The sequence below is a fragment of the Mycteria americana genome, chromosome 10, assembly GCF_035582795.1.
Source record: "Mycteria americana isolate JAX WOST 10 ecotype Jacksonville Zoo and Gardens chromosome 10, USCA_MyAme_1.0, whole genome shotgun sequence".
Taxonomy (NCBI): domain Eukaryota; kingdom Metazoa; phylum Chordata; class Aves; order Ciconiiformes; family Ciconiidae; genus Mycteria; species Mycteria americana.
Window position 1 is genome coordinate 13,367,735 of NC_134374.1, and position 14,225 is coordinate 13,381,959.

Below are 14,225 nucleotides of genomic sequence, written 5' to 3' on the forward strand. Positions count from 1 at the left end.
AGTGATGACAGGCCAAATTCTACCCACTTATATGTAGCACTTTGCTTCTCTTCCAGCACTGAGGGGTTTGGGGATGTTCTTTACAGCTCCAGGTCTTGGAATCAAGTTACTGTGAAAGAAAGTCAGTATTCAGAAACATGGAGGTCTTTTGGTGGTTCTTTTTTGTGCATGAGTTTGTAGAGAAGGGCTTGAAAACAAGATGGCTGTGGGCTTGAGATCCAGGAAGCATTTGACTGAGCAGCAGTGTAACGGTGCTTAGGCTTAGGATGTCTGGAAGGACCAGCATAGAATTTCCTTGAACATCCAGTGCTGACGGTGCAGTGGGTCATGGTCCTCCTGCAGCAGTGTCCACCAACGAACTGTTCGTACCAGGCTTTAAGATACCTAATTTTTTGCTATTGGCATAGTACTTGTTGTCAGATCTGGTGTTATTCAGCAGAAAGTATCCTTCCCCTTTAAGAACATTATTGTTTTAGCCTTTTTTTTTTTTTGTCATTTCTCCTCTTTGCCTTTTCCTTTCTCAATTTCTCACCCTTTTTCCTGGCCTCTATGCCTACTCTTTTCTTCCTCCAACACTTCTGTCCCTGCAGTCATTCCTCATTCCCATCTCCTGAACCATTAGTCCCACCCTCTTTCAGACCATCAAAGCGCTCGGCAGCCACGCTGCTACACGGGGCGCTGCTCCTTTCTCTGGGATACCCCGCTGACCGGAGGGAAGGGATTTGCAGTCCCAGGTATGCCTCCCTCTGGTTTAAACTTCCGCTTCTTTTGGCCTGCTCAGGGCTTTAGGATTGCTCATCCGACATTTGTGATTCTCTCAGTTTTGGCATGCCTGAGTTTTAAAAGGGAATGGTTGTGAGTTTCCAGGTGAGCTGCTGATTAAGGAGAGGGTTTTTAGCTTTCCTTGTGAGTCTCGGTTCTCAACACGGGCATTTTCATCCCTGAAAATGACAGGTTTTTTTCAGGGATGAAAAAGAAATGTTTTCCCCTGCTACAAATAAATGGATGAGTGAGTAGTGCAGGCATTTTGTTGTTGCTGAAGCATGAGCTTGCTTGCTTGTAACATCCTCCTTGTTCTGAGAGATGAAGAAACAGAATGAGTCTTTTCTGAAGCACTGAAAACCACCTCTTGAACCCCCTCTAGGCTGCAAGAAAGTGGATACAAGATGCTTGTACAAATGGCTCTTTTGTACTGTCTTCAGAAATATTAAGGCTTAAGCCTCCCACCTCAAAGAGAAAGTCAACGTTATTGGTTTGTTTTGGTGGATTTGTCTCTCTCGGTCGCTGTGATGGGTCAAAACTCAGCCAATTCCTAGGTGCTGCTTGTTGCTTTTGTCAATTGATGAGTGGTTGAAAGAATTTCTTTTGTTAGTGCTTCCTCAGAGACAAGAAGCACCTCTAGCTGCGGCCATGAGAGGTGGTCCTGTCCTTACCTGCCTGCCTGGCCATCCTGCCACCGGCGCACGGCAGCAGAAGCGGGCAGGGGCTCCTGCCGCTGCCCCTGTGCCCTGCCGGTTTGTGTCTCAGCCCTTGTGTCTCAGTCTGTGACCGGGGGTGACCGGACACATATTTTCTCCTGCCACCTGCGCAGGAACCTGTGGTAGAGGGGTAGGAACGTGTTGAACAGCTGGGGCTGTTTGCTTCAGAGCGCCTGCTTCAGAGCTCTTGGATAAGCCCGTTCAAGATTTACCAGGCTTGCCCTGCTGACCTGCTTTCTGGTGGACGGTGTGAAACTCAGCCGGCCCCAAGCTCTTCTGCATGACTGCGCTCTGCAACCCATACTGGGTGGCGCAGCACATGGAGCTGCTCTACAGGATATTAGGTATTTAATACCAAAAGCTTCTCAACTGCCGTAAACCACATCAGTGCAGAAGTCGAGGTATTTTTGCCCTTTAACATAGACTTTGAAAAACAGTTGCATGAAGCTGTGTTGGTGCTCTGTTTCACTTGGTGCCACAGAAATCAGAGGATGCGGAAGTGCGGAATTATGCCTTCGTCAGGATTAACTGTGCCTCGTTGTTTCCCAGGTTGGATGTGCTAGACCCGCTGTACAAAGTCCGCTGTGCCACTGCCTGCGTAACCAACAGGTTGTACAGCCGAGACCAGTTACTGAGAGGTGTGCGTTTTCCGTGTGCTCTTCCACGGATGCTGCAGTCAAGATTTTGTGTGTATTTCCTTTTTTCCTGCAAATAAACCAGCGTGCTTGGTTTGTGGAGTCAGTGGGCTTGGCCAGTAGAGCCTGCATGCTCTGGGAGTAGCTGTCTCCTGTTCACACTACAAGGGCAAGCTCAAACCAGACTAGAGGCACCAGCTCTTACTGAGGACTTCCCAAAACATGTTGGCTGCTTCTGCTGTAGCTGTTTTCAGTCTTTCTAAGCAGGAAAAATGTCAGTGTTCTCCTCTCGTGTCAGTATTTCAGCAGGGGCTTTCCAAAGCAATCTCCAGGCAGAGGTGAGGAAAGGAAAATGTTTAGCTATAGAGGAGATTACTTAAGAAAACTGTGAAAATAGCCTGCTTGGAAAATATACATCAGTCCTTGGGCTGACCATGGAGAAGCTTGGAAGAAAGAGGGCTAGCCTGCTAATGAGCTACGTATGTGCTCCCATGCTGCACAATACAGCTGCGTAGGGCTCCCATTCGTGCTGGCCCTGGGTCCATCTCTGATCTGAATAGTTACGATAATTTTTTAATGAGCTAAGAGCAGCCACAACGTACTGCAGCTTCCTGCTGCCCCATGTTGGTTTGGGAGACAGATGGGATCTCATTCTCACAGCATTGAAAGCATAGGTCAAAACCCTGACTCGCTAAAAAGGAAAGATTTTTCCTTTTTTTAAATCAGCTGGCTGGGTCTACAGTGACTGACCACGGCACAAATGAACTGGTGCAGCTGTTAAAATCTGCCTTTTACTCCCTTTTCAGTGGCATATTGTGTTGGCCCACAAAAAAGGCTGGCAGGCAGCAGGACAGGCAGCACGTTGCCTGCCCTGACCCAGCTGCCTTGCCCGTTCTGTGTGAATAGCTGATGTACTTACAGAGCGGGCAGCTCCTTAACACTGCAGTTCACAGGCTGGTAAACCCAGCGTGGTTTCAGGTTTGCTTTCAAATGCTGGACTGTAACCTGCAGCATTCGGGAGCCGCTTCATTTTCCTCGTCAGTACTGGCATGTTGAGGTCTGCTTGGAGAAGCCCTCATTGCCCCTGCTAGTGCAGAGATGTAGGTCTTGGGTTGCCAGATCTACCACCTCCAATCTCACCCTTAAAGAAAACCCCAGCCCTGTGCATCATTAATCACTGGGGAGGCTATAATGCTGTGAATTTCCCAATCTTTTGTACAATAGCTTTAAGTCTGGAGTAGCTCTCCATGGGGTGAAGCTCTCTAGGGGTAGCAACAGGACCGATTGCAACTTCACTGCTGAATTTTTAACCCTGGTGTGCTGTGTGCTTGTGAAATAAAACTGCTGGCAACAATTTGTGATTCTGCGTTACTATGTAGAGCCCACATACTGCAGACTTTCTTATTCAGGCTCAGCTGCGCACTATTGGAGCACTCAGCCAGGAAAGACACATTATTAACCTTGAAGCGCACTGATTTTTCTCCTTCCAGCTGTTTCACAGTCATGTCAATGCAGCACTCTGCAAGGTGAGGCAGGGAGCCAAAAGGAAGGATATCTCATAGGCAGCACTTGAATTCTGTTCATTAAAAAATCAGGTTTGCAGGTAACCATGTTTAAAATGAGTGTCAACAGCTTTCCCAAATAAAGCATTGGGATAGACATGAGACTGCTTTTGGCTGCACCGCTGAGCTCTGCTTCCCAAGCCCTTGAATTGGTAGCAGTTGCAAACTTCAGGTGGGCACGGATGCTGCAGAAGCACCTCTTTGATGTAGTTAAGCTACACGTGCCCCTCAGACGGGGAGAATGTTTTTGCCTTTTTACAAACAGGTACCCATAGGGAGCCCTTCCGCCAGCCTCAGCCAGCCAGAGACCTCTCTGCTGACTCTCCTCTCCTCTCTTCTCCTCTCCTCTCCTCTTCCCTGCAGTTCTTCACGGAGTATGGTCCTGATTACGTGCTGGAGATCACACCGAGCTGCAGACCAGACCGCAATGAGCCACAGAGAATTCAAGAAATTCTTAACTCTGTCAAAGGTGAGTTGTCCAAGCCAACACTCCTACTTCAGGCTTACAGGTCTTTTTAGAGAGGACTTCAGGAAAGCCTGTTGGAGTCTTTCTCGCTGACTAGAAAGATGAACCACATTCACTTGACTGCTCATTGTGTACAGCATCATCTGTCTCCTGCTTCACTTGGGATTCTCGGTGTTAGTAGCACATCAGCCAAGAGCTGTGGGTCCCTGTTAGCAAAAGTTGCCATTGCCTTTCCTCTGGCTGGGCAGAGGAGCATGGGGCCTTGTCCTTATTAGAATCATAGAACAGCCCAGGCTGCAAGGGGCTTAAAAGATCACCTGGGCCAACCTTTTGTGGGAAAGGGAGCCTAGATGAGATTATCTAGCACCCTGCCCAGTCACATCTTGAAAACCTCTGGCAATGGGGACTCTACCACATCCCTGGGGAGGTTGTTCCAGTGGTTGTTCTCACTGTAAAAAATTTCTTTCTTATAAGGAAGTGAAACCTCTCCTGGTGCAACTCATACCCGTTGCCCCTTGTCCTCTCCGTTGGCTCCTTGTGAAGAGAGAGCCTCTGTCCTCTCTGTAGCTGCCCTTCAAGTACTGGAATACTGTGATGAGGTCCCCCCGAGCCTTCTCTTCTCCAGGGAGAAAAGACCCAACTCCATCAGCCTTTCCTCATAGGGCAGGTTCTCCAGCCCTTTGATCATCTTTGTGGCCCTCCTTTGGACCAGTCTCCAGGCTGTCCATGTCTTTTTTGATTTGTGGGGACCAGACCTGGACACAGTACTGCAGGTGTGGCTGACAAGCGCTGAGTAGAGTGGGATGATCCCGTCTCTATCTCTGCTAGTAATGCCCCTGCAGATACTGCCCAGGATCCAATTTGCCTTCGTTGCTGCAGCGGCACACTGCTGGATCACGTTCAGCTTGCTGTCCACCAGGACCCCAGGTCCCTTTCAGCAAGGCTGCTCCCCGGCCACGCAGATCCTAGCCTGAACGGGGCTCGTTGGTTATTTTGTCCCAGGTGCAGGACGTTGCCCTTGTCTTTGTTAAACTTCATACTGTTCTTGTTAGTTCGCGCTTCCAGCGTGTCCGGGTCTCTGTGAGATGGCTCTTCCTTCTGATGTGTCCACCTCGGCACCCATTTTGGTGTCATCAGCAAACTTGGTGAGGTTGCTTTCAGTCCCGTCATCCAGATCATTTATGAAGATGTTGAACGCTGGGGGGGCCCAGTATTGATCCCTGGGGGATCCCACTTGTGACAGGCTGCCAGCCTGAGTAAAAACCATTGATCACCACCCTCTGTGTGCTGCCTATGAGCCAATTCCCTCCCTGCCCACTTTACAGACCACCCGTCCAATCTGCATCTTGCCAGTTTGTCCAGGAGGAGGCTGTGGGAAGGTGTCAAAAGCTTTGCTGAAATCCAGGTAACCAACATCCACTGCTCTCGCCATGTCGACAGAAGATGTCATCTTGTTGTAGAAGATAACCAGATCAGCCTGGCATGATTTGCCCTTGGTAAAGCCGTGCTGGCTTTTCCCAGTCACCTGCTTCATTTGGTTTGTTAACAGTTTTTAGGGGGACTCGTTCCATGACTGTCCAAGGAATTGAACTAAGACTAATGTGCCTGTAGTTTCCTGGGTCCTCTTTTGGGCCCTCCTTGTAGATGGGGGTGACAGTTGCCCTCTTCCAGTAATCAGGGATATCCCCTGATCTCCATGACTTTTCAAATATTATGGACAGTGGCCTTGCAACAACGTCAGCCACTTCTCTTAACATGGATTTATGCGGGTTGAACCTTTGCAAGAGGTCACAGACCACCCATCCCTGCTGGGTGGGTGGACACGTGCATTGTTGTAGGCACGTGTTCCTGTGATCTGGAGTCCAGCTATGCCGGTAAAGACAGAGGTAGAGAAGGTATTGAGAACCTCTGTCTTGTCAGCATTATTAATCATTGGTTTCCCTGCCCTTGTCAGCAATGGGCCTATGTCTTCCCTGGGCTTCTGCTTACTGCTCATGTGTCTGAAGAACCCATTCTTCTTATGTTAACTTCTTGATGTTTAGTAAAAACGTCACTGAATGCAAGGGTGATTACTAAAGCCAGGAGGATATGTAGCTCACTACGGGGAGGTACAGTAGGCTCAGTAGGTGTATCTGTAAGCGTAGAGTAAATGTGTCTGTAAATCTGCATTTCTAAGAGAAGCATGGCGGTTGGTTTTATATATCTTTTTCCTGGTATCTTTACCCAGCTTCTTGGATGTGGTGGTTTTGGGGCTTCCCAAGCCAGGCATTGTTGCTGGATGCACATTAGAGATCCACCAAGGAACCTGTCCTCCATTAATTCCTCTATTCCTTTTCCAGAGCTGTTTAGACTTTGGGTGTCCACAGCAGTGAGTGTCATGGTTGGCATGTGGAAGACTACTTTCTTTTGTGTAAAACTTGGTGTTGGGTAGTTTCGCTGAGTGCCTTTACATTGTTCTTGTAAATGAGAAACAGCAAGTAACTGGTTCCTCTTCACCTTCCCAATGCCAGTCCGTGATTTCACAGACCCATATTGCACTTCCACCACCATCTCTCTTCCAACCTGAAGGGCCTTAGTCTGCTCCATCTCTACAAGCAGCACATCTTCATCTGGGATGAATTGGACCCAGCAGCAGTTTTATAAACTCTGAGAACTTGCTGCAGTTCCCAAAGTTGAAATGAGAAAGATGTCCCAGCTCCTTTTAGGAGAAAAAATAGGAGTTTCTATTCCATTATTTCTTAAGTGCCAGAGTACCTAGCTTATAACAGCATTAAACCAAGAGCTGAGACTCCTTAGGCCAAGTTGGAAATGTATCAAGTCCGTGTGCCACTGAGACTTTCACATCCACGGATTTGGAAGAAGGAAGCAAAGAGTAAAGGATTAAAAAAACCAGTCAAAGTCAGCTGGATCTTTACAGGGGATCTATTTTCAGCATCTTACACAGAAATCACAAGAGGTGGTGGAGCAGGTTGGCATGACAGCAGTGCCTGTTGATACAAAGCAGTGGGCACACATCTGCACTGGGCATTGAGAAAAGATTGCAGGGTCCACTGTCTTGGTAGGGCTGAAAGCATTTTGGGAGAAAGGGGCCCCTGCAAAGTCAAGAGGATATTGCTGCCAACTCAGCAGAGCATTGTCCTGGGGACAGCCACTGTTCTGGAAATCCATTATGCAGAGGACAAGGAGTTGCTGATGGTCGGGTTCATTAGAGAAGCTTGAGGAGCAGATGATCATCTCCTCTGTCCTGTCCCACCATGCAGCAGTCAAAATGAGGAATGGCCTGGTGGACTGGGATCTCAGTTCATGGCTTGTGGTTGGTGCTTTGGAACTGCAACTCCTTGGAGACAGTGCAGGGGAAGGAAGGAGACTTCGGGCTGCCATGGCACTTCTGTCCATCCCTTCTGCCAGCACCGGCTCCTGAAGCCTGCTGAGGAAGGCAGGGGCTTATAGGAGAGATGTCAGGCGAGAGCAAGCACAAGCTGGGAGGCCCCCACCCTCTCCCTGGCCACATCTGGAAGCCTTGTGGGAAAGCAGCAGGCAGTGAGTGGGTCCTGGGGGAGATGGACTGTTCTGGCCAGCCTGGTGTGGCCCGTAGGAAATGCATGACCCTGCACAAGATGAGTCCTTGCGAATGGACTAGTTTAATAGGAGCCATGTGCCCAAACTCTTTAAACCTTATCTCACAGACAGCCTAAATTAAAGTCAGTTCTTATTGAAATCTTCCTGACAGATGGCCACAACATGCCTGGTAGTGGCTTGGGTTATGCTTCTGTTACCTTGTTAAGAGGAGTTTTTTTAAAAGTAAGGTCAGGTTTGTAAAGAGTTGGTGACACTGCAAATAAACAGCCAGTTGTGATGAGAGGTCATACTTGAACAATACAATCATCATCATATTTGAAAAGTCATGGCAGTCAGGTGAAGTCCCCAGTGACTGGAAAAGGGGGAACATCATGCCTATTTTTAAAAAAAGGTAGAAAGGAGGACCCTGGGAACTACAAACCAGTCAGCCTCACCTCTGTGCCCAGTAAGATCATAGAGCTGATCCTCCTGGAAGCTGTCAAGGCATATGAATGACAGGGAGGTGATTAGAGACAGCCAACGTGGCTTCACAAAAGGCAAATCGTGCCCGACTCACCTGTTGGATAAGGGAAGAGCAATTGATGTCAGCTACCTGGACTTTTGTAAGGCCTTTGACATGGTCCTGCGCAGCATCTTTGTCTCTGAACTGGAGATATAGATTTGATAGATGGAGTGTTAGAAGGATAAGGAATCGGCTGGATGGGCGCATCCGAATAGTTGCAGTCAATGTCCAAGTGGAAATCGGTAACGAGTGGTGTCCCTCAGGTCTGCACTCGGGACTGATACTGTCTTTATTAATGACATGACAGTGGGATTGAGTGCACCCTCAGCAAGTTTGCAGATGACACCGAGCTGAGTGGTGCAGTTGACACACTCGAGGGAAGGGGTACCATCCAGAGGGACCTTGACAGGCTGGAAGAGTTGGCAACCGCCGGTATCAATACAGGCTGGGGGATGGATGGGTTGAGAGCAGCCCTGCAGAGAAAGACTTGGGGGTGCTGGTGGATGAAAAACTGGACGTGAGCCAGCAACGTGCGCTCACAGCCCAGAAGGCCAACTGTGTCCTGGGCGCGTCACCCGCAGCGTGGCCAGCGGGTCGAGGGAGGGGATTCTGCCCCTCTGCTCCGCTCTGCTGAGACCCCCTGGAGCACTGCCTCCAGCTCGGGGGTCCCCAGCACCAGGAGGACACGGAGCTGTTGGAGCGGGTCCAGAGGAGGCCACGGAAATGGTCCGAGGGCTGGAACCCCTCTGCTAGGAAGAAAGGCTGAGAGAGTTGGGGCTCTTCAGCCGGGAGAAGAGAAGGCTCCACGGGGAGACCTTATTGCGGCCTTGCAGTATATAAAGGGAGCTCCTAAGAAAGGCGGAGGGAGACTTTTTACCAAGGCCTGTAGCGACAGGACAAGGGGCAATGGCTTTTAACTGAACGAGGGTAGGTTTAGGTTGGACATAGAGAGGAAATCCTTTACGATGAGGGTGGTGAGACACTGGAGCAGGCTGCCCAGAGAAGCTGTGGATGCCTCATCACTGGAAGTGTTCAAGGTCGGGTTGGACGGGGCTTTGAGCAACCTCACCTGGTGAAAGATGTCCCTGCCCGTGGCAGGAGGGTTGGACTAGATGGTCTTCAAAGGTCCCTCCCAACCCAAACCCTTCTGTGATTCTGTGATTCATTCAATGAGATGAAACGCTTGCTGGACGTGGTTGTGGGTGTCATCAGCCTCAGACACGTGTGCCCACACAGAGGCTTCCTACGGAGGAGGGCAGCTAATTAAACCTAGGCAGAAAAAGCTGGGGCTGTGAGCCCAGGTCGCAGCCAGGGAAGGTACCATGGCTGGGATTACCCTGTCAGTAAGAGAGAAATCTCTTCGTTGACTGCCTGGAGCTGGGGGTTAACGTTTGGATGCAGGAGGACCTGGAGGCTGTGTAGGGCTGAATGAGAAGCAGATGCTTTCAGGGGGATATGTTCCAGCTGCTTCTGATGCATGGTTTTCATTCCCTTTCATACCACAGTGTCTGAGTTCAGGAGAGGAGAGCTCATGGATTTAGCCCTTCCCCTGCACCATGGCTAGCTTTTCAGTTCCCCAGCCTAGTTTTTCCCCAGCCTCTCCAGTCCCCAGCCTAGTTTTGACTCCTAGACATGCTTCCCAGTTGCTGACAGTCCCGTTACCACAGCTTGGTAAGCTACCACTTCCCACGCATACGCTCATCACCCGTTACAAGCCTGACATAGAGTATTTTACCTGCCTCTGCCTCTTTGGTTTAAATCACCATTTGTTTCATCAACAGTCCAAGTTCTGCATGTTTATGCCGTAAGCTCACGTCCTCCTTCATGCAAGTTTGGTTGGAGCTTGTCAGTTAGAGAGTGAACCCTGCAATGCAAAAATATCCCTGGCACACAGTCAGCCCTGGCACAAGTCTTTTCTCTGAGGCAGTGATTTACGCTGGAGCAAAGTTCCCATCCTTTGCTCCCAAGAGAGCACGGGTGCTCCAACTCAGTGGAGGCAACTCAGAAAACAGCCATGTCTTCTAGTGTCTTACAGAGGGGTGAATAAAAGGCCAGTGGTTAGACTCCATGGTTGCTGAAGTGGGCTTGTAACATGGCACACTACCAGCCTCACCTGGATCACGTTCGGGCAGTTGTCCCCAAGGCTGTGTGAGGGACTGCTGCCTGGGACGAGGTGCAGACCTGCAGGACTGGTCTGTGCCTGTCCTGGGGAGATGGGCGACTTCGGTGTGGGTCTGTTGAAACACTTCTTTGGGAATGTTCGGTCTGCCGCCTGATCACAACTGCGTGATCGGTCTGGGAGGGGAGGAGGAACAGCATCGCTCCAGAGCTGGAAGGGAAGGACCTGTGCTGTGCACTCCTGGCAGTGCATCCAGCCCGGAGGAGGGACAAGGCAGCAGAGAGTGAGCCTGTGCCCCGCCGGTGGTGGCCCATGAATCTGGAACCAGCGATCAGCCTGCAGGAGAAAATCGTAGTGGAAGCGGTGGCAGGGTCTCCCTTCGGTAGTTCCCCAAGTCTGGCTCAGAGGGGGGCAGCAGCCTCTGCGAGGGGAGCGAGGGGCCAGCGGGGACTGGGGTCTGCGCTGAGGCTGGGATTCCTGTATCACTGCCTGGTCCATCAGGCATAGGGGTGGCACCCCTGCCCCGGGCCAGGCCACTCCATCAGGCTGAAATATCAGTGGAAATATCCTTTTCTGCCTCCTTTTATTTGCAGGGAATCTGAAGCATGTTGTTTAGCGGAGAAGGAAGGCTCAGGTTTCCGCAAGAGCATTTCCCATGGGGAAGATGGTGTGTTTATGTGAGCAGCTGGTGAAATTTGTGGCTGCGGGGGAAATTTGGAAGAAATTACTGTTGGTTGGTTGATTTTTTTCTCTTTAAAGAAGAAAAGCTGCTGCACACCACGAGCACCGTGGCTCTCCCCAGGCAGGAGTGTGGGCCCTCCAGCCACAGCCTTCCAGTGCCGGCAGAGCCTCCCTTGCTCCTTTCTCTTTCCTTTTTTAACATGGCAGAGTTTATTCTCACAACTGGTTTTAAATGTTTTTTAAGAGAGGGGCTGCTCAGAGCTGTGAACCCTCCCCAGCCCGGAGCCCGGTGCCGCATTGCCTTCCTGGCAGGGGCACGGCCTCTGAGCTGCCCACCCGGGAAGCGGTGCTGAGAGCCTGGGGCACAGGCTGTGCCTCTTACCCACAGAAAGGCATGGCCGTTGTGTTTTTAACTGGGAATTTTTAAAAAATAAAGTATTTGAAATAATCCTCCAGCCCTTTCCTTTCTTCCTGCTCCCACCCTGGCTTGCCAGTGCTCTTTTCCATAGCACTTCACGCGTTCAGCGGAGGTCCAACCAGCGCTGGAAAGCAAAGATCTGCAGTTGCATTTGTGACCGTTCCTTCCAGCCCCATCGCGTGAGGCAGCGCGGGCACCCGCCAGGGCGATGGGTGGGCTCCTGAAAACCTGTGCAGAGGGGCCAGACCCGGGGGGTGCTCCCCAGAGTGTCGAGAGACATGCAGGGCAGGGTGGCAGCTCCTGTCCCGGGAGATCTCAGATGAACCTTCAGATGCTCCAGCGCCCCATGGGAGCTGCCGCTCGGCATCTCAGCAAGGCATCTCAGCGAGGGCGCAGGCGCGCAGATACCTGGGGCAGATCCCTCCCGGTGCCTCGGTCTGCGGAGCCTGGCCTCTGCTGCCCTTGTCCCCTCCTTCACCTGGCCTGTGGAGCTTTTATTTGTGCTGTTTCTTTTTAAGGATGTCCAGTCGCCGTGGGAAAGCATATTTCCTGTTGCTTTAATTAGATTACGCTGGAATAAATAGCAAGACGAAGGGACTCCCAGCCTGGCCTGGCTTTGTTTTCATCTCTTGTTTTTCACTGCCGATCCAAACAACAGGAAATCCAGCGTGGAGGGAGTTCAGCTGGACGTGGCTCTCATGTCCCCGTGGAGCGACTCCTGACCCCCTCCCTGCTTCCCTCCATGTCGCCCCGGCACCTGCTGCGGTGGGGTGGGGGAGACTGGCCTTGGTGCGGTGACCGCTGGCAGGAGGCTGGCGCTGCCGCTGGCACAGCAAAGGCTCTCCGTGCCCAGGGGAGACGTCAGCCCTGGGGGTCGTTCAGCCGGGAGAAAAGTGGGGTATGAGAGAGCAGAGGAGCTGGCTGGCTGACCCGCCTCGGGGTGCTCTGTCCCCGCACCAGGCACAGACGGCCCTGCGAGCTGCGGGAGCTGCTTCAGGAGCGCAACTGGGGAAACAAACAATAGGAAACCCCCCCTTGTCAAACATTGTGGCACTACGTGGGGTTTAGGTGGGGCGCAGGGAGAGCTGCACCCAGGAATGGGCCTGTAGGGATATGGCACCCCAAACCAGGCAGGTTGCCCACCCACAGACAGCTGGGGAAACTGAGGCACGGGCTAAAGCACCCCTTCCGCCATCTCTGTCCACATCCCTGAATGCAGAGAGAACAAGTGCAGCAAGAAAAGTGCAAAAGGTGGGACAAAGGCTTGGGGGTACCCCCAGTGCCCCCTCAACAGACCCCCTCACACCCAAATCCTGCTCTGGCTGGTTGAGGGCACCAGCCCACGTCACCCTCGCCACTGGCACCAGCTGAACCCTCTTCTCCCCCACCCTGCATAGGTGTTACAAGTGTGTCCCAGCCTGGATGGGGGGAGGCATGGAGGGTCCCAGCCTGGATGGGGGGGGCATGGGGGTTCCCACCCAAGAGGTTGGGAGGCAGTTGGGAGAACATGGGAGGGTTGGGGGTGGGCAGGCTGGATGGGGAAGCGTGGGAGGTGCCAGCCTGGATGGAGTGACATGGCGGGTCCCGGCCTGAACGGGGAGGACTCGGAGGGACCCAGCCTGGAGCGGGGGGCACGGGGGTCCGGCCGGGGGCCGGCGGGGCAGGCGGTGTCGGCACCGCCCCCGGGGGCCGTCCCGCCTCGTCCCGTCCCTCCCAGCCCGCCCCGTCCGCCCGCCGGCCCCGCTCCGCTTCGCCTTTCCCCGCGGCCCGGCCGCACCGGGGCCGCTATAAATCCGGCGGCGGCGGCGGCTGCCCGGGCCGTGCGGGGAGCGGAGCCGAGCGGGGAGCGGGGCCGCCCAGGTAAGCGCGGGGGGAGCCGGGACGCCGCTCCCCGCCCCGCTCCAGCTCCAGCTTCAGCTCCCCCCCGGGCTGGGGACCCCGCCGGGCCCCATCCGCCCGGAGGGGGGGGGGGCGGGCAGCCCGCGCCCCGCTGAGCGCCGCCGTGTCCCCGCAGGCCCCGGAGGAGATGAGCTCGCTGCGGTCCCCGCCCCGGGGCACGAAGGACCGCGAGGTGGCGGCCACCCTGCGCTACCCCTCCGGCACCGGGGCCGGGGAGCCGCCGGCCGCCGCGGGGGGGGCTCCGCCGGCCCCCGCCGCCCCCTTGGCCCCGCAGGCGGGTCCCCGCCTCCTGGCCCGCGCGCACCGCCGGAAGCTGAACGGCCGGCACCGCGCCGCGGGGGGGGCCCGGCGCCCGCAGGAGCCCGGCTCGGCGCCCGGCTGGGGCTCGGGGGCGCAGCCGCGGGGCGCGGGCAGCCGCCCGCCCCCGGCCGCCGGCCCCGGCATCATCGACTCGGACCCGGTGGACGAGGAGGTGCTCAGGGCGCTGGTGTTGGAGCTCGGCCTCGACAGGGCGGACGAGCTGCCCGAGCTCTGGCTCGGCCACCACGAGTTCGACTTCCCCGCGGACCTGCCGGCCGGCTGCTGAGGCTGGAGGCGGCTGGGGCGGGGGCCGGGGGGGGGGGGGGGGGGGCTCCCGCGTCGCCCCATCCCGCCGCGGGCCCGCGGCCCGGTGCCGCCGGGCGCGGGGAGCGCCCCGGCTGCCCCGCGGGAGGCGAAGACCGGCGCTGCCGGCCGGCGGGCAGCGCTCGCAGCGGGGCCGGGGCCGGGCCGGGGCCGCCCTCGGGGCTGGAGAAGGGGCGGGGCCGCGCTGCCCGCCCCCAGCGCGGAGCCGCCCGGCGGGGGCCAGGCCGGCGGAGGTCTCAAGCTGCCGTCGAATAAAGCCTGG

The 14,225-nt window shown here is 54.3% G+C and overlaps 2 protein-coding genes across 2 annotated transcripts in view; both read left to right on the top strand.

Annotated features, from left to right (window-relative positions):
- The window catches only part of HDAC8 (histone deacetylase 8), a 40,567-nt gene extending 29,095 nt beyond the window's left edge, over positions 1 to 11,472 (top strand). The window contains exons 10-11 of the mRNA XM_075512777.1: positions 4,039 to 4,144; positions 10,935 to 11,472. Coding sequence (XP_075368892.1) covers positions 4,039 to 4,144; positions 10,935 to 10,957 — 129 coding nt within the window. The 3' untranslated portion in view covers positions 10,958 to 11,472. The remainder of the gene's footprint in view (positions 1 to 4,038; positions 4,145 to 10,934) is intronic.
- A 710-nt stretch (positions 11,473 to 12,182) lies between these two features.
- CITED1 (Cbp/p300 interacting transactivator with Glu/Asp rich carboxy-terminal domain 1) lies at positions 12,183 to 13,948 on the top strand. The gene is given in 5 exon segments (XM_075512890.1): positions 12,183 to 12,205; positions 12,838 to 12,936; positions 13,042 to 13,120; positions 13,122 to 13,278; positions 13,450 to 13,948. Coding segments are annotated over 5 exon segments (834 nt in total). The 3' UTR covers positions 13,926 to 13,948.
- The last annotated feature ends 277 nt before the right edge of the window (positions 13,949 to 14,225 follow it).